Raw genomic sequence first — 17327 nt, forward strand, 5'->3', positions numbered from 1 at the left:
CACTTCGGAGGAGCATCGAACAGAGGACGGACCCCAGAGTCCCCGCGGCTTTTCCTGGCGCTCCTGCGCCATTCTCCCAAGAAAGTGGGGCGAAGGTGCTGGCGCCCCCTCCTCCTCCTCCCCGCAGCACGGTGACTCAGCCTCGCTGCCCCTGGCCGGCTGAGCGGGGGCCCCGGCCAGGGACAGACGCCCACCTTCCCGCCACCCGGGCCGCAGCTCTCTCGGGACTCCCGCCCCGCATTCAGCCGGGGCGCCCCCTCCCCACCCTGTCCCGTCGGGCTGGTCCCTCAGCGCCTCCGACTTCCCGCCTCTGCGCGAGGAGCTGTCCTCTCAGGACCAGGCGGGGGCGGGGCCTCGGCCCGACGGCCCCGCCCCACCCCCACCGACGCCCCCCCCGCCCTGGCGCCGGAAGTGCCTCTCCGCAGGGACATCTTTGACGTCACAGGGCTTTGACGTCAAGGGCCGCGTGCCTGTCCGCGAGCGCTGGGGCGGAGAAGGGCGGGAGACGCGGGGGAGGAAGAGCAGCAGCGCCCCCAGCTGCGGGCGACAGAGGCACTCCCGCCCGGGCAGCGCGCCGGCACCTTGGCTCTAGACTGCTTACTGCCCGGGCCGCCCTCAGTAACAGTCTCCAGTCACGGCCACCGACGCCTGGCCCCGCCCCAGGACCGCGGACCCGGCCGCCTGCCGCGCCCCCGGCCCCTCTGTCCCCGGGGTCTCCCAGTCCCGCGCTCGCTGCCCACGCCGCCGCTGTCCGCGGTGCTGATCTAGCTCAGGCGCCGCCATCGGGTCGTCCTGTTGCTGGTCCCCAGGGGCTGAGGGGGGCGGCCGGCCCACAGGCACATCGCACAGCCCCCGAGCAGTCCCGCGCCCGGTCCCCGCCGCGCGCGCCGCCCCCCGCCCGCGCCGCCACCGCCCCCCACCACCCCGCGGTCCTGACGTCAGCCTGACTGGAGCTGCCGCGATGCCGTCAGTAGTGCGCGCCCCGCCCCCGCGTCTCCAGGGCAACCGTGGCTTTCGATTGTTACTGTGGGAACCGGAGGTAACAGTCTACAGCCATGGTCGCCCCGCAGCACGCCCACGCGCCGCGCCGCGCATTGCCAGCCCGGTATGGGGGTGACCTGGAGCAGGAGGAAGCGGGGGCGGGGAGTGAAGGTCCGACGGCTCTGCGGGGGTGGCGGGAGGTGCGGCGCAGAGAGGCGGGCTACTCCTGGGTTTGACTGCCGCGCGTCTACCCAGGCAGAGAAGGAAGCACCGTCTGCGGAGTATGTCTGACCCTCCGACTCAGTGACCGTCCTGTCCTCCTAGCTACGGTATTGCAGCCAGGGGATGGTGAGAGAAGGGGTAGTTCTGGGATTTGGGTTCTTTTTATCTCCTCGGTGGGAGGGAGGCTGCTGGGACCTGGAGACAAGAAAAAAATGTTGTTTGCCTCCTGGGGATTGAAGGGGGTAGATGGTGGAAAGTTTTTCTAAATACGCCACAACCTCATTCTTCCAGGAAACCCCTTTAGTAGGCAGAGGGCGAAGAGTAACGCTTGAACCCGTTTCCTGATGGAGTCCCAGCCTCCCTTCATTCCTTTCCCAACTCTTTCTCCCTCTGAGCCATGTAGGATGATAAGAAGGGTCCCCAACCCTCAGGAAGCCAGTGGGCTTGTAGTTTAACCTGGTCCCTCAACTGCTGTCTGAACATATCCGCATCCTCACCTCAGTCTATCTCGAAGAGGTGCCGGATTCCAATTTGAGACATTGTCTCTATTTGACAGTGTCTCAAATTAGCCCTAAAGAGGGGGAGTGAATATCAGAGGGGCTGAAGTCTTGTTGTGCCAGTGAAGTGTGAACAATGACCTCTTCAAAAACATTGTCTATGTCACCTGCCACCGCCAACATCACCTACTGCAGGAGCTGACTGTTGGGCTGTTGGGCGCAGGACTTCCCTAGGGACAGTGTTGAGAATGGTTAATGCAACCCAGCCCTGCCACCCATTAATCCAGTTTGTCTTTACATCTCCATATCCCCTCCTTTTCTAAATTACTTCTAAGACAGTTGGTGCTGGTTTCACAACTAATCAACGCCCACATGCTGCCTTCCTCCCACCCAAGGACCCTGAGATCTTAGATTAAAATGCTCTTGATTCTGGAACCCTGTGGACATCTGTGGGCAGATCATAGTGTGTGCAGGTGGGAGTAGTGCACTGGGAAGCAGGAGGTCCAACTTGGCTTCATCATCAGCTGGTTGTTATTTAAGGAGCCATGTTGTTTCTGAGCCTTCTGTAAAATGAGATGATAATCCCTCCTTTTTGGCAGGCCTGTTTGAGGATCAAATAGGATCATGTAAGTAAAAACCTTTGAAAACCGCAGAGTCCTATTTCCATCGCAAGTATTCTATTAGGCTACTATGTCTTTGTGAGGGGGTGGTGGTGTTGGGAAGACCCTAGCTTTGGACACTTAGGCAGAATGAAGAGGGGAGGGGGGCACATCTCTCTAAGCAGAAGCTCTGGGACCGGGGCTGTTGAGGGTTTCTTTGCCAAGGGACTCTCTCTCCCAAGAGCTTTAGGAATCGAAGGTGGATTGAGAGGTAGAAAAGAGAAATGGTAGGGCTATTCTGAAAAGAAGAGACCAAGTCTTTTGCAGTATGAACCCCTCTGGAGAAGGTGGTCAGAGGGGGAAAAAAACCAGAGGACCGACTGTACAAGGTTAGGGTTTTTTAGTATCTTGGAAATCATTTAGTGCACCCCATCCCCAACCTGTTTTATGGCTTAGGAAGGTGATGCCCAGACAGGCTATACAGCCCAACGGTAGTGAGTGGTGGCCTCTCTGCTCATCTTCTGTGGTGCAGCAGAGAAAACAATGCCTAATAAAGGTCAAGAATGCAAGTTCTTGGATTTGAATCCAACTTTGGGTAAGTTACTTAGCCCCTTTGTGTCTGTTTCCTCAGTTGTAAAATTAGGTTAATAATAGTATCTACTCATGAAGTTGTGAGATTAAATTAGGCAACTCTAAAACGTCTGCTTACCACAATGTCTGCCATAGCTAGCACTCAATAAATGATATTCCTTTCTATCCTCTGGATCTTATTTTCCTTAGTTATAAATTGAAAATGTTACATCAATGATTCTTTTTTTTTTTTTGGTGAGGAAGATCAGCCCTGAGCTAACATCCATGCTAATCCTCCTCTTTTTGCTGAGGAAGACCGGCTCTGAGCTAACATCCATTGCCAATCCTCCTCCTTTGTTTCCCCAAAGCCCCCCAGTAGATAGTTGTACATCATAGTTGCACATCCTTCTAGTTGCTGTATGTGGGACGCGGCCTCAGCATGGCCGGAGAAGCTGTGCATTGGTGAGCGCCTGGGATCCGAACCCGGGCCGCCAGCAGCGGAGCTCGTGCACTTAACTGCCAAGCCACAGGGCCGGCCCACATCAATGATTCTTAACTGGAGAGCTTGCTTCCCCTCCCTAGTGGAGTGCATGAGAATCACATGGGGGCTTTTTTCAAATAACATATTTACCAGAGACTTACATTCTACTCTCTAAGGCAGTGGTTTTCAAATATTACATTGCATGGGAATGAGCAGGGACAGTTTCTCAAAATGCAGATTCCTGGGTCCCAGTGATTGACTCAGTAGGTCTGGACTTGGCCTCAGGAATCCAAATTTTAACATGATCCTCATGCAACTAGTCAGTAGAATCTGTGTGTGCGCGGGGCACAGGGGGTGAGGCATAACCCCCTAAGATTCTCCAGAGTTCCTGGAGGGCATAATGGCAGGTGACATATCTCTTGTTGGGAACCAGTGGACCATATGATCTGTTTCCTTCTAGCATGGACATTTTGTGATTCTCAGGAGGAATTCTCCTCACCCCAAGCATGAACTCTTCTGCTCTACCTACTACTGCTCTGCTCTACCCTCACTCTTCTAACTTGAAGCCCTGGCTTAACATTCCCCAAACTACCTTCCCCTCTCTCCTTTAATCCTCACGGTAATCTCAAGTGGCAGCAGCTGTGTATGTAAATCATCACCATTTTCAGGTAATCTCAAGTGGCAGCAGCTGTGTATGTAAATCATCACCATTTTCACCTCTCGAGACCTTGCTAAAGGGGGCAGCCTATGACTGCCATAAGGGCACATGAGCCCTGAACTGCAGATCTACTGTGTTCCATTAGGAACTGCTTATTTCTAGAGAAGCCAGGAATCTGAATTTTTGTGTGAAATTCCTAGAATTTTAAATTCCATAAATCCAATTTTTCTAGAATTCTATGGGCCAAATCCAACAGGTGTGTAGGAGTAATTCAGTCCATTTCAGAGTCTCCTCCTTTTGCCAAGGAAGGAATCCCTTTACACCACCAAGAGCAAGGTAGAGGCAGACCGTAGCAAGGAGGAACTTTCCCCGCACCCCCATTTTCTGCTGTAAAGGTTCTAAACCCAGTACATTGGGTCTGTCTGGGCAGGTAATTCCAGCTTTTCTGTCTTGGACAGCTGCTATCTGTAGTGAACTCAGAATTTCGGGTAATTTAAGGGATATTAGGCTGATTGTTTCCAAATGGCCTGGAGTATCTGTGCCACATCCCCTAGTTCTAATTCCTGCTCAATTGCTAAACTTCCTGGGGGCAACCATGCTTGAAGGCTAGACAGGGCCTGTTGTAATCTTCCAGAAAAGGAACAAGCTGGTGAGCCTGCAGAAGCAGGGCTGAAGTCAGAGAGCAGGGCCGGCAGCAGGAGGGGGCAAATAGGGGAAATGGCTAAAGTGGGCAGTGTTTAGAGTGCCTGGAACAACTCACTGCACTCCCAACCAGATGGGCTGCTTAGGCCTCAGCTGTGATCACTACAGAGTAGCATCAATCTAAAAAACTCTGCAAATGGGGTCAAGTTTGGAAAAAGGTTTCTTCCGTGCTGTCTTTGGCCTCCATCCAAGGTCTAGCACCATCCTACCCTTCAAGCTCATAGTACAGAAGGGCTAAGGCAGTTATGGAGGAGAAAGCAGAGAACACAAGAAACTAGGATTTGACAGAAGGCCAGCACACAACTCTCAGGGATCAGGATGGAGGAAGCCTAAACTCAATGTGGCCCAGGCAGAGCCTTGCCAGGTGGTATCTTGCCAACACTTGTCAGATGTAAATTCTTCCCTGATTCAGTCACCACGGCCTCCTTTCCTTCAGCTTGGGACTCAAAACTTGTACCAAAAATGTGCGCGTGTAAATGTGTGCACGTTCATAACTGCAAACTCCTCCCTGCTTGGTGCTGCCCTGGAGGCTGTGTGGATGGCCAGGAATCCCTGTGTATACCAGGAAAAAGATGCTCAAAATCCAAATAACCACTTTATTGTGTGGCAGTCACAGTAGTGCCAGCCTCTGCTTTTCCCATGTCACCTTCAACTCATCTAATGCTCCACTGGCCTTTTTCATGTTTGAGTATCAGATGCCAAGGTCAAAGTCCATTAAGGCCTCCTGCTCCCCTTTTTCTTGATTGCAGATCTGGGCTTATAAAATGTGGGTCTTAAGAATTGATATTTGTCTCCTAATTGGTGATGGTGAAGAGCACTAACAGCAGTAGAGGTCTCAAGGTAGGGGAAAGGTCAGGGAGTATAGAGGCTGCCCCAAGGTCATGTGTCCCCACTGGGGTGGGGATAGGGGGATGTAGGGGCAGAGCATTTGTTGATCTTTCCCTCTCCAAACTGGTCTAAGAACTTGAGGTAGGCCTGGCGCTGAGGCGCAGCTGCTGGAATGAAGTGGCCACCAGAGTGGGTGAGGGTGATGGCTCCAGTGAATCGGCTAGCCAGTTGCACACTTTCCTGAGAGGGGATGACACGGTCAGTGTCCCCGAAAACATGGAGTGAAGGCAGTGACAAGGGGCCTAGCACGATGGATTCCTTGAGGCCAAGGCCCCGGGGACAGAAACCAGATACCAGGATGATAAACCGTGGCAAGGGGAAGCGGGGATCGCCGGCTTGGCCCAGGGCGCACACAACGGCTGCGAGCGCGGCCCCCTGGCTGAAACCAAGGAGCCCATCAAAAGGCCCCAGCTTGTTCAGTGCCTGTGCCACCGTTCCCAGGGCTTCCTCCAGACCTCTGCACAACGTGGGCTCTTTCAGTGCGGAGAACACGTCTGCCTCCTGTTCTGAAAACCACCAGCCTCGTGGCTGCTCCTCCGGAGGGCAGGGCCCTACAGCGATACGGAGAGAGGATGGAGTTAGGACACGGAGAAACCCAGGGGGAAAAAGATGAGAAAGGGAGGCAGGGTTTGCGAATGACAGACAAAGAGGGAAAGAGAGGCGGCTGAGGAGAGAAGCAAGTCTGGGGGAAATGAGATGGGGAAGAGACTGGCATGGAGAGAGCGGAGGACAGATCACGGTAGAAGCATGGAGGCTGGGATGGAAGCGATGAAGGGTATAGGCAGAATGAAGTGGGGGGGTGGGAAGATTGTGGGGCGGATACAGGTTGGGGGTATACTGAAGGGTGGCACGGGGGCGAGGCAGGACAGAGAAGACTCGGAGTGCATTTCCGGGGCAGGGCTCGTCTCACCGGAGTCCGGCCCGGCGCGCTGGGGGCCCGCTGCGTCCGCGACTGGGTGCGGGCCGCTGAGGCACACGAGCTCGGCGCGGCCCCGCAGCGCCTTCCTCAGCGCTCCCGTCTTCTCGCGGAAGCCCCGCTCGCTCTGCCGGAAGCCCGCCAGACACAACACCCGCAGAGGCTGCTGCGCGGCCATAACGCGGAGCAGGGCGCCACAGGGACCGGAAACGGTCCTTCCCCGAGCGGAAGTTGGCTACCACGAGGGGGGGCATGGCCACATGCCGACACCACCCTGAAGGCGGGCCTCGGAGCGAGCGGACTTTCCCATGACAACGGGGAGGGGTGAGGCGCGGCCAGAGCAGGGGCGGATACCTGAGACCCAGGAGTGTCTCAAGGAGCGAGCCGCGCCGCCTTTTCGTCTCTGCAGCTGCAACCCTCGCAGGCCGCGGCGGAAGAGGGGTCCGTGGGCCCCTTCTGCATCTGAAGTCGCAGGCTTTGGTCAGGGTCCCGTTTCTGCGACGTCCTCCACCCCGCTCCCGTGCATTTCCCGTAGCGACCGCAGGGCGGCGGCCTCGGCTCGCGTCGCCAGGAAGGCGGCCAGTGCCAAGGCCGCGCCCAGAGGCGGCCTCCCCTCCCTCTTGGAGTCCCCACCTACCTTGCCCAGCGCCGGCAGGCCCTGGGCCTGGGGAGCCCGGTCTTGTCCGTGGTTCACCGTCCACGGTCCCAAGGAGCTGCCCGCGTAGAAGTCCATGGGGTAGGGCTGCTGCCAGGAAATGTCCCTCAGGGCCACAGCCGCCTAGGGGAGGAAAACTGGACAGTAACATTTGCCAACATTTTTCTGCGCAGGATTATTTAATTCAATCCTCAGAAGGGCCTACGAAGGTCCTATTATCCCCATACCACAGAAAAGAAATGTGAGGCTCGGAGAGGTTAAGGGACTTGCCCAAGGCCACAAGTGGCTCAGCTGTCACTAAGTGCTGCCCACTTACCCCACTCCACTTCAGATCCCTCCCTTAAGAGAACCAGGTGCAAAGCCCATTCTCTCCTAGGGATTTTCAAAACTTGGTGTTAGTGTTACCTCATAGGGTGTCAGCAGGGGCTTAGGGAAGGCTGTGCCCCAGTCAATTGAGAGGCGTGGACATGCCACCTGCACCCACCTAGGAAGGGAAGTCAGGTTAGACCCAAGGGAGGTTCTCCCCCTCTCTTGGGCAGCATGCTGAAAAACATGACTGTGTCCCCAACACACCCAATGCATGCTCATTATTAACTCTAAAGTAAAGACATCACCTACTGCTGTTTAGGATAACACTACAATGTTGCTTGTTTTCTCCTGTTTCCTCTACTGACGGTGAGCTGTCTGAGGGTAGGGCCTGGGCAGCTCATTTGTGACAGTATCCCCAGAATCAAATTTAGTGCCTGGGACAGTGCAGGTGTCAACTACTCCTCCAACTCATCTCACACAGAACGACTATGATGTTGCGGTTGCCAGTGAGTCCCCGAGCCAGACAAAGTAGGTAGGACCCATAGCCAAGGGTAGCCCCTGCTGGATGAGTGCTCTGTAAACAATAAAACTTCATGACCGTAGAAGCAATTCCCATTGACTCCAGCCTTCAATATGCGTCGGGCCGGACCCAGATTCTAAGCTTCTTTAGCCAGAGTCATAGCTAAAGATGGGGAAACTTACACATCCACCTCAGGAAGTAGGCTAAGCTTGCTGGGGAAGATCTCAGAGAGCAGCAGCCTCACGAAGGGAAGTCCCAAAGTTCGGAGCCGAGATTCCAAGTGCTGTTGGGAAAGGGAAGCAGAGGTGGAGTCACCATGATCAAGCAGCCAAGATGAAATCCCTTAGCCTACTAATTTTCCCAGCTGTGTTTCCAGTCAATCCCCTCCTCCAGAGGCCATGCCAAGCCCTCTGACCTCCAGAATCTTGGGGCTGCCCTGGCGGCCCAAAGTACCCAGGATAAGGCCCCAGGATTTAGCTGAGCGGGCAGTCGCTATGGCTTCTTGGCGGTTGGCCTGCATGCGCTGGTGGTCATAGTGTTCTCTGGACAGGATTTTGCTGTATGGGTCGTATCTGGAAAAGGAGGAGTTGTCAGGGTCTGGTGACGGCCACTCACAGGAATGTGCTGTACACACAGCTCCCTGACTCAGCCCCTTGGTCTCCTGAACCTTCAGGTTCCATGCAGGTAATTAAGAACAGAGGTTGTTGTTGGGATGATCAGTCCCACAGCTGGAGCAGGCAAGAGCGGGAGAGGGTTTTAGGATCTTGGTGTGAATCCCAGGGGATGGGTGGGTAATGTGCAGCAGCAGCCCTAGGTCTGATACTCAGATTCGGGACCCAAGTGCCTCAGATCCTTAGGGCTGGAGCTGTTAAGTGGCCAGGGAATGGGAAAGTTTCAGCTGATTGAGGGCCTCAGTGGTAGGGAATCCCACCCCCTCCCCAGCTGGTTAGCCCAGCTCAGCCCATACCGGTAAGCAGGGACATTGGGGTTGGCAATCATGACAGACTCCAGATGGAAGCGGCCATCTCCAAGATATCTGCAGGGGGTAGAAGGGGGGTGATCAGTGTGGGATGGGGCAGCAAAAGAATCAGGCACTGGCTTGGAGATCCAGAGGACTGAGTTCTTGGCTGGCTGTGCTGCTGACACTGTGTGAACTGGGACAAGTCATCACTTCACCTCCTGAGGCCTTGATTTTCTTACATGTAAAATAAGGAGTTTGAATTGGATGACCATAAAGCCCCTCTAGTTAGGTTTGCAGAATCTAAGCACTGCCCCATCCCAGCCTTCTGGGGGAAGAGTAAAGGGGCAGCAAAGGCCATGGTGAGGCCAGTCGGGGCTCTAGAGACGCTAACTTGGAGGTGGGGGGACAGACTCTCCCTCAACTGGCTCAATATAGAGGTGGGAAGTAGTGTTCAGGGTGTCATCTATGTTGTACATGAGGTTTCAGGGTATACACTGGCTACTCTCTGCCCAAACTAGCTCTTGGGTCCAGTTACTGAGTTGTAACAACAGCTGCTGTTTATTGGACTTGTGCCTTCTGTGCACCAGGCCTGGGCTAAGCAACTGACGTGTATGACTTCACTCAATCCTATCAAATAATCCTCAAGCTACTATAGTATCCCCATTTTACAAAAGACATAACTGAGATTCCGGCATGCTAAGAAACTTGCCCAAATTCACACAGCTATTAAGCAGCATATCTGGGAATTAACTCCAGGCTTGACCACCAGGCTGTACTGAGCATGCCCTAGGAGACGCTGTCCCTAACAGTACCTTCCCAGGCTACAGAGGCCAGAACATGGAAGACAATCTGCCACGGCAGCTCCTTCTGTCTTGGAGATCACAATGAATTTTGATGAATGGCCAACACTCAGGGTGTCCCTCCCACCAAGACACACCTTGAAGCCCCCAAGGGTAGGCATCTACGAACTCGGAGTTATGCAGGTACAGGCACAGGGGGAGTGCCCCTTGGGAGCAGGGCTGCCAGGTCTGGACTGGGGAAGGCCCTGTCTAGAGGCAGGGGTGTCCTGTGTGGGTGCAGCAAGGCCTGTGGGACCAGCATCCACAGCCCCAGAGGTGGGGCTGAGTCAGGGGAGTGCCCCTCCCTCCTTCCTTGCCATTAGCTGGGAGCAGGGCTTCTCTCCCCAGTCCCAGCCGGGGGAGCTGTCGGCTCTGAGGCTGGCTGCATTCACACAACATTAAGCATTTCCATTACCTAAAATAATTAGGCGGCAGGAGACACGCTGCTCCTGCTTGTTAGCTGTCCGGATGCTAAATTAATGGGGCTGCAGCCTGGGCGTGCCCATCCATCTTCTCCAATTATATTTCCACCATTTCTAGCCCGCCCTCATCCCCCCACCACGCCCTCTGATTCCTACCCCTCCTGGGCATAGCCTTCTGGATGGTGGAGACAGAGACAGGAAACCTGAAACCCTATTTGGTCCCCACGTTGCAGGGTGACCTTGAGCAAATAGTTAAGGAGCTTTACACTCAGTTTCCTTCCCTGTATGATCAACCTCACGCTCCTTCCTAGGGTACATTTCCTGTGTCTCTATGACTGGGCCCCCATTTTTCACTTACACAACAGCCTCCACCTCTTTGGGCAGGCGAGGGGATGTGCAGCCCAGAATCTCCCCAGGGGACAGGGGCTTGCACTGTGGGACACTCACACGATACTCAGCTTTCAGCTCCTGGGCAGCTGCCTGTAGGGATAATGAGGGAAGGAAAGCAAGTGGATGGGGAGGGAGAGCCAGGGCCAGAGGATCAGCTTGGAGCACCTGACATAGGGACCCAGAAACAGCCTGGAGACCGGTTGCTGTCTGTTCACTCACCTGCAAGGTTGACACAAATTGAATGGTGCTGACCAAGGCAAGGGCGCTGGCTGGGGCAAAGGTGAGGCGGATAGAGTCCAGTAGGTGGGTGGTGTCTATCCGGATGTCCACAAAGACGTACAGCACCCGGAAGTCTTGGGCCGAGGTGTCCATGGGAACTGGGAGGAGGGAAGAGTTCAGGAGACTTTGTTTTGGAAGGCAGGAGGGGCAGATGGCCTTGCCCAGGGCCTAGGTCTCTGAGCAGCCAGGACCAGTGGTTTCAGCCTGGGGGTAGAAGGGGAGGAGGAGGGGGTCATAGGCCCCTTAGAAGCTCCTTCTCTGTCACTCAGCCGGGGGCCCAGCCTGCTCTACCACCAACAGCCTTTCAAACACCTGCATCTGGGACAGCAGCATGGTTTCCAAGGCAACCAAATCTAAAGGAAAGATCCACCTGTGGAGCAGGAAGGCCGAGGCCATCCCAGAAACTGGGAGGGACCTCATGCCTGCAAGCAGGACAAGAAGGTACTGTGATGGAGATTAGCATGCCGTCCCTCAGCCCTGCCAGCCCTGTCAGGGTCCTGGCCCACCATACCCAGACAGCTGTGGCCATAGTGCACCAGGAAGTCAGCTCCCAGGGCCCTTGCAGTAAAGTCATCCACACAGCAAGCCCCGTAGGTCACATCACCCATCACCATCACTTCGGCCTCTGTGAACCTGTGGGTGTGGGGAAGGGTGAGGAACAGTGGGACAGTGACACAAGGAGTGAGGTGGGAGAGAGACTTAACCCTGTGGAGGTATCTCAGGGCCCAGCTCCTCTCTCCCTACCTCTCCCAGTCCCTTGGGTTGGCAGCTGCCACTTCTGCCAACAAAGAGTAGGAGGGGCACAGCTGCTACCTCCCCCAGCCCTGGCAGCAACTCCTGGAACTGTAGCTGTATGAGGATGGTCTCTCTAGTACCCTGGTTCCTCTGCCCAGGCTCAGACTGCAAGAGGGACCCCCAAGCCTCAGCCTGGCATACATAGGGTCAAACACAGACCTCCAATGCCCTGAGTCATCCCACCTGGAGCAATGAGCACGTACACACATGCAAAGGCACCCACTCCCACGCCCTGGCACTGTGGTGTGCGTGGGCATGCATGTGTGGATACATGCAGCCTCTCTGTCGCCCAGACCCCCTGCTACCTCCCCACCCTTAGTCAGGGCCCTCTGTGCCCAAGATGGGGGGACCCATGCACAGCTCCCCCACAGCACATGGCACTGCCCACACACCTCATGCGTCAGGAAGAGTAGGCTCTGGCCAGCACATTGCCATGGGATCTGCTGCCAGGCCTGAATCATAGGGGACGGGGGTGGGTGGGGGAAGACCCCGCACCCCCTGAACTCACCGCAGGAATGGAGCCGGAGAACCAGCTCTTCCCTGAGAGAACCACCCCTAGGGCATGAAGCCTGGCTCAGCGACTGGGGTCTCCCCATTCCTCTCCTGGGGGTGTGGTGGGTAAAACTGAGCTGCTGCCAGTCAGGAGGGGGCCCTCCTCCTCCCACTTCCCCAAATCAAGCAGTGCACAGAAGCAGATTATTCAGCTCCTTAGAATGCAGCCCAGGCGTCTGAGTCAGCTGGAGCACTTAATTTTTTATAGATTAAAATGTATGCAAATTGGCCCGCGCCCCAGAGAGCATCCCTAAGGGGCAAGAGGGTGGGAGCAGGGAAGTGTGTCTGTGGCAGCAGCAGGATGAGGAGCAGGGTGGGGGGAGGGCAGCAGCAGGGAAGTGGGAGGTTCCCATCACGAGATGACCTCCCCTTTATTCACCCTCCCTGTTCCCGTGCTTGTTCCAGATGGCTGAGCACTCACCCCCCCCCCCCAAGGATGGCTCATTGTATTGAAGAAACTTAGAGGAGGGAGGTAGAGGAATGAATACCATCTCCTAGGCACTTCTTCCTCTGCCAAGCCCCTCATTGTCCTGCTTCTCCAAATGTGCCAGAAAAGTTTTTCCTTAGCCAGACGCTGCGCTGACCACTCCGCCCATTCCAGGGTCAGGTCTGAGGATTCTTAGGTTCCTCCTCAGGCCCCACCACCTGCTCTGGGCCCAGCTTTGAAGATACTAGAATTGATTCATTCCTCTCTCCCAAATATTTTAAGGGAGGGGAGATTTATTTTATTTTTTTGTGAGGAAGATCCGCCCTGAGCTAACATCTGCCAATCCTCCTCTTTTTGCTGAGGAAGACTAGCTGTGGGCTAACATCCATGCCCATCTTCCTCTACTTTATATGGGACGCCGCCACAGCATGGCTTGACAAGCGGTGCGTCGGTGCGCACCTGGGATCCAAACTGGCGAACCCCGGGCTGCCGCAGCGGAGCACGGGCACTTAACCGCTTGCGCCACTGGGCCGGCTGCAAGGGAGGGGAGATTTATACAGACAAGCAAGGAACTCAGCAGGCTGGGAGTTTAGTTTTGTTTTTTTTCCCTTTGTGTGTGTATAGCTGTGGGAAGGCAGACGGTAAGGCAGAGGTCCAGAAGGACAAAAATGATGCCACCAGGCAGAGCTATAATGGGCATGGGGAAGCCTTCCTCTCCGGTGCCCCAAGCCTCACCTTTCCAAGATATCCACAATGGTGCAGGCGAAGAGGAGGAGGCCTTCAGGCATTTGCAAGGCCACTGCAAGACAAGAGCAGAGACATGAAAGCAGAGGGCTAGGAAAAGGATGGCATGGGGACACTGCCCCTGGCTAGCCCAGGCAACCTCTCCACCCCTACCCCAGCTCAAAGCTTGGGGCTCACCCTTCTTGGCCTGGGCCTGTTGGATTCTCCAGATGGTCTTGGGGATCTCAAAGTTATAGTTGGAGGGCAGGACTTGGATGGCCGCCTGCAGCTGGGGATTGTTCAGGATCTCAGGGGGGATCTGATTGGCCAAGCGGCCCCGAGGGGCTCGACCTAGAACAAATGCAAGGCCAGAGTCAGTGCCTGGCCTAAACCACAGCCAGATCCAGTTGAGCTGTTAACTCCACCCAAATTTAAGGCCCAGATCCCAGATGCCAGGGGGTTTGGCCCAGCCTTCTTCCCCACTGAGTTCATCCTGAAGCTGGAAAGACAACCCATTAAGCCAAGAAGAAATCCACATAATTAGTATCCATGTTGTGAGATTATTGGAAATCAAAGACTTGAGCCCATGAATGGGATATGGCTCACCCTTTATCTCAGGAGAGTAGAGGTGACACCAGGGGACTGAACCGAGGCGCAAATGGAAAAAAAGTCCACACAACTGCTCCTTGATAGAGAACAACCCTGAGGAAAACCCAAGAGGCTAGCCAGCCCAACCAGTCTGGGGAAATGTCCCTCTCCCCCAGCCCCTGAGAATACCTTGAAGTTCTGAGATCCTAGATATGAGAGCTATAAGCAAACTATTAGTAATAAGTACCTATTTAGTAATTAGTACTTACTAGTAATAAGTACTAATTTAAACAACCACCTTCCTTACACAAGTCCCACTGACCATGTCTACACTGGTTAATTCCTGCACTCTTCCCTCTCCTCATTTAAAAAGGAAATAAACGCCATACATTTAATTGACTTAACAAGTTCCCTAGTCCCATTGTTCCACCCCACCTCCTTCCCCAGGAAGGATGGAAGGAACACACTCTAGTTAGGACTGTGAGCAAACAGGTAAGGAAAAGTAAGAGGCTAGTAGTCTAGTGGGGGTAAGTGCAGGTATACAAATAATTACAACTCCCTGATGAAAGGAGAAAACATTGCAGCCCTTTAGCAAACCTGCAGCCCTTAATCTGCATCCTACTCCCCACAATTCAGCTTAGCTCAACCTCCAGTTACCTCTTTAGGAGACACATAGTTCGGGAATGTGACGAAGCAAGAAATTAATTTATTCCACGAATATTTATTCAGCTTGCACTATGTGCCAGAATTTCTGCTAGGGCCCCTCACTACATAGGAGGGATCCTCCCAGACCTAACTTTTCATCCTCTGTGTCTGGGGGAGGTGGATAGGTGGTGGTTGTGATGGTGCAGTGGAGAACTAGCATGACAGGTTGGGACCCTGAGGCCAGGTTTGAATGTTACCACTGCTATGGTTTTTGTTCAGTTGTTTCAAAGGAACAACCAGCCCACTGTCCCTCACAGAAGCTCCTCTGACAGGCCCAAGTCGCTTGCGGTCCCTGAGGTGTGGGAGCTGCTAGTCTTAGCAGCTCAATTTGTCCCAAGGGCCAGTAGGCATCTCCTCCTTTATCACGTGGCTATGATCTTCTGTTTACATCCGTATCCCCAAGAAGACTGTGAGATCCCCGAGGGCAGGGCTGTAGTATAGTTCCTGCACCTAGCACAGGCCTGGCATTCAGTGGGCGCTCAGTAAGTGCCTGGTGAAACCATGTGCCTCTTTCCTGAAAGCATTCGCTGAGGGCCCACTTGTGGAATGCTCGCAGCAGCGCCCCTGGCTCCTTCCCTCCTCGTCGGGTCCGTCTTATCCGTGAGTCTTCATGCGTCTGGCTACTGGCTAGGGCCGGGGGGCAGCGTTTCCGGCTTGAAGACTACAAGGTCCTGAGAGGAGCTGCTCCCGATTGCGCCCTAAGGCTGCAAAAGAAAGACCGGTTCCCCCGGGCTCCAGTGACAGCCGCCCGGAGCGAGTGACAGCGGGACCTCTGGGTCTGGCGGAGAAAGGCGCCGCCACCGTTAAAGGGGGCTGGACCTGTCCCTGACTTGGGGGCCCTACCCCGAGATCCGAGGTCCGGAGGCCGCAGCGCTATGGCACCCACCTCTGCCAGGGCCGTTTCGGCCTCGGGCCTCCGCCGCCTCAGAGGCAACCAGCGCCGCCATCACCGGCCTGCCCACGTGGGGACCAAAAAGACAGCGCTAGAAGAACGCGGAGAGCCCAGACATTGCAATCGATCGCCGATTGGCCAGCGCGGGGCGGAGATTTGCTGGGCGGGGACAGTGAAGGAGAAGATAGGGGCGGGACTGTAATGGGCCCCATCTCAGCCGGGAAGGTCGCGACACTTGCGAGCCGCTAGTGGTCCCCAACCACCGCGGTTGCGCTCTCTCGGCGACCCTGTCCCCTCCTTCTCTCCTGGCCGGCCCGAACCTGGTACTCCCGGACCAGTACTCCCCTGTTTGCCAGAATTCTGAGGGCCGAGTCTCGTGAGTGGGGAAGCCACTAGGTCTTCCGTGAGCTCTCCCCGCCCGCCCCACCCCGTCCCCGTCTCCATCTCCCCTCTTGGTAAGCAGTGGACGTCGTGTCGGTGGGGCCACATTCCCTACCTCGGAGGACCCCACTGCCAGGACAGGACAGAACTCAGCGCCCACCAGCTCAATTCCAAGTTGAGTCTTGGTGCCCGCAGCACCGGGATGCCCTTATCACCTTTAGAAATGACGGTGTAGAAGGTTCACATATGAAAAACTGCTCCCAGGGGAAGGTTTGGAGTCTGAGGGTGATTTCCTGGGAGGGTGGGGCAGTCAAAGACTCGGATTGCCCAGACCTTCTGGATTCTGGCTAACGTTTGCCCTGCCTCTGCTGCCCCTCAGGCCTACATAGCCTTTCTCCTGATCAGTGGCCTGAGCTTCTGGGATCCCAAAGAAAAGGCAGAGCAGCCAGTGAGACAGCCTTGACCTTTGGAAGAGCAGAGTCCCTGCAGGACTGGCCTTCAGTAAGGTCTGCCCTTATAGCAATGGTACCCCAAGGCTGTTTCCCCACCCAGCCCTCTGGCACCATCTTCCTCTCTCTGTGGTGGTGATGTGAGCACAGCTGGCCCTTTAAGGCAGCTCTGTGGCCTCGGGCTCCCCTGGAGGCCCTCCCTGCTTGGAAACTCCTAATTAAGGTGCTGGGAGAAGTGAAAAACAAGCAGCCAGGGATAGGCCCTGCCTGGGAGGCCGCCCAGAGAGGAGGGATGGCAGGGCAGGCTGGGAGTGAGCAGCCAAGGGGAGGACCAGAAGGGGTCAGTTCTCTGCCTTTCAGGCCACTGACTGATGCTCTCAGGATAATCGCAGCTTTGGACAAGGCTGTGGTCAACACGGGTCCCTGGAACATCCCACTCACCTTAATAAGAGTCCAGCCTGGACTTTCCTATTTATCCCAGGTTCTCTGGATCCCCAGGGTGCAGGATCCCAATTCCAGGGATCCCCTGAGTCCAGCCCCTCCCCCTTCAGGACCCTAAGGCCTAGCCTGTGGGCAGCTTTAGCTCCTGCTGCAGCTGTAAGTTCCAAGGGGGAAAGATTGGCTCCAGCAGAGCAGTGGCTTCTCCCTAGCAGGCACCCCGCCCCTTGGGGCCTTTCCCTAGGCAGAGGTGGGGCTTGTTGTTGCTGGAAGGCCTCCATCCTCTTATCACATTGCCCTGCAGCCTCTGTGCTGAATGAGCTGCCTTGGCCCCAATTAGGAAACCAGGTGATGTCCAGGAAAACTAGACATCAAGGACAGATGTGAGCATGTCCCCCAAGACCCTGCAGTGCAAGACATTGGAGGCTGCCATTCAACATGGGCAGAGAACACCTCCATCTGTCTGTGGGGGTCTCCCTGCTTGAGTT

General features: G+C 55.3%; 2 protein-coding genes across 6 annotated transcripts; both read right to left on the bottom strand.

Moving 5' to 3' along the window:
* Positions 1 to 5292: 5292 nt before the first annotated feature.
* OVCA2 (OVCA2 serine hydrolase domain containing) lies at positions 5293 to 6854 on the bottom strand. The gene is made up of 2 exons (XM_004433448.3): positions 6509 to 6854; positions 5293 to 6149 (listed from the first exon to the last, which is right to left on the bottom strand). The coding sequence occupies exons 1-2, from the start codon at positions 6690 to 6692 to the stop codon at positions 5590 to 5592; spliced, it is 744 nt and encodes a 247-aa protein (XP_004433505.1). The 5' UTR covers positions 6693 to 6854; the 3' UTR covers positions 5293 to 5589.
* On the bottom strand, positions 6004 to 15642 carry DPH1 (diphthamide biosynthesis 1). 5 transcript variants are annotated; one of them, XM_087440648.1, is made up of 13 exons: positions 15566 to 15638; positions 13585 to 13737; positions 13399 to 13462; positions 11401 to 11522; positions 10830 to 10987; positions 10579 to 10700; positions 8966 to 9034; positions 8414 to 8570; positions 8181 to 8281; positions 7575 to 7653; positions 7152 to 7292; positions 6869 to 6976; positions 6004 to 6149 (listed from the first exon to the last, which is right to left on the bottom strand). In XM_087440648.1, the coding sequence occupies exons 1-12, from the start codon at positions 15624 to 15626 to the stop codon at positions 6887 to 6889; spliced, it is 1317 nt and encodes a 438-aa protein (XP_087296774.1). In that variant the 5' UTR covers positions 15627 to 15638; the 3' UTR covers positions 6004 to 6149; positions 6869 to 6886. The 5 variants fall into 5 exon arrangements, with proteins under 5 accessions (XP_087296774.1, XP_087296773.1, XP_087296772.1 ...); XM_087440647.1 differs by lacking the exon at positions 15566 to 15638 and adding an exon at positions 14877 to 15054; XM_087440646.1 differs by lacking the exon at positions 15566 to 15638 and adding an exon at positions 14632 to 15054.
* Between the last annotated feature and the right edge of the window lie 1685 nt (positions 15643 to 17327).

This window comes from Ceratotherium simum, chromosome 16, assembly GCF_057802395.1.
Source record: "Ceratotherium simum simum isolate JZ-2026a chromosome 16, ASM5780239v1, whole genome shotgun sequence".
NCBI lineage: Eukaryota > Metazoa > Chordata > Mammalia > Perissodactyla > Rhinocerotidae > Ceratotherium > Ceratotherium simum.

Coding starts and splice junctions, on each gene's coding strand:
- OVCA2 (XM_004433448.3), bottom strand. CDS start 6,692: ATGGCCGCGCAGCAGCCTCTGCGGGTGTTGTGTCTGGCGGGCTTCCGG. Junction 6,150..6,508: donor GCGCGCCGGGCCGGACTCCG/GTGAGACGAGCC, acceptor GTATCGCTGTAG/GGCCCTGCCCTCCGGAGGAG.
- DPH1 (XM_014789701.2), bottom strand. CDS start 15,626: ATGGCGGCGCTGGTTGCCTCTGAGGCGGCGGAGGCCCGAGGCCGAAAC. Junction 8,282..8,413: donor GCAGCCCCAAGATTCTGGAG/GTCAGAGGGCTT, acceptor CTTTCCCAACAG/CACTTGGAATCTCGGCTCCG. Junction 7,293..7,574: donor CCCTGCTGACACCCTATGAG/GTAACACTAACA, acceptor TTCCTCCCCTAG/GCGGCTGTGGCCCTGAGGGA.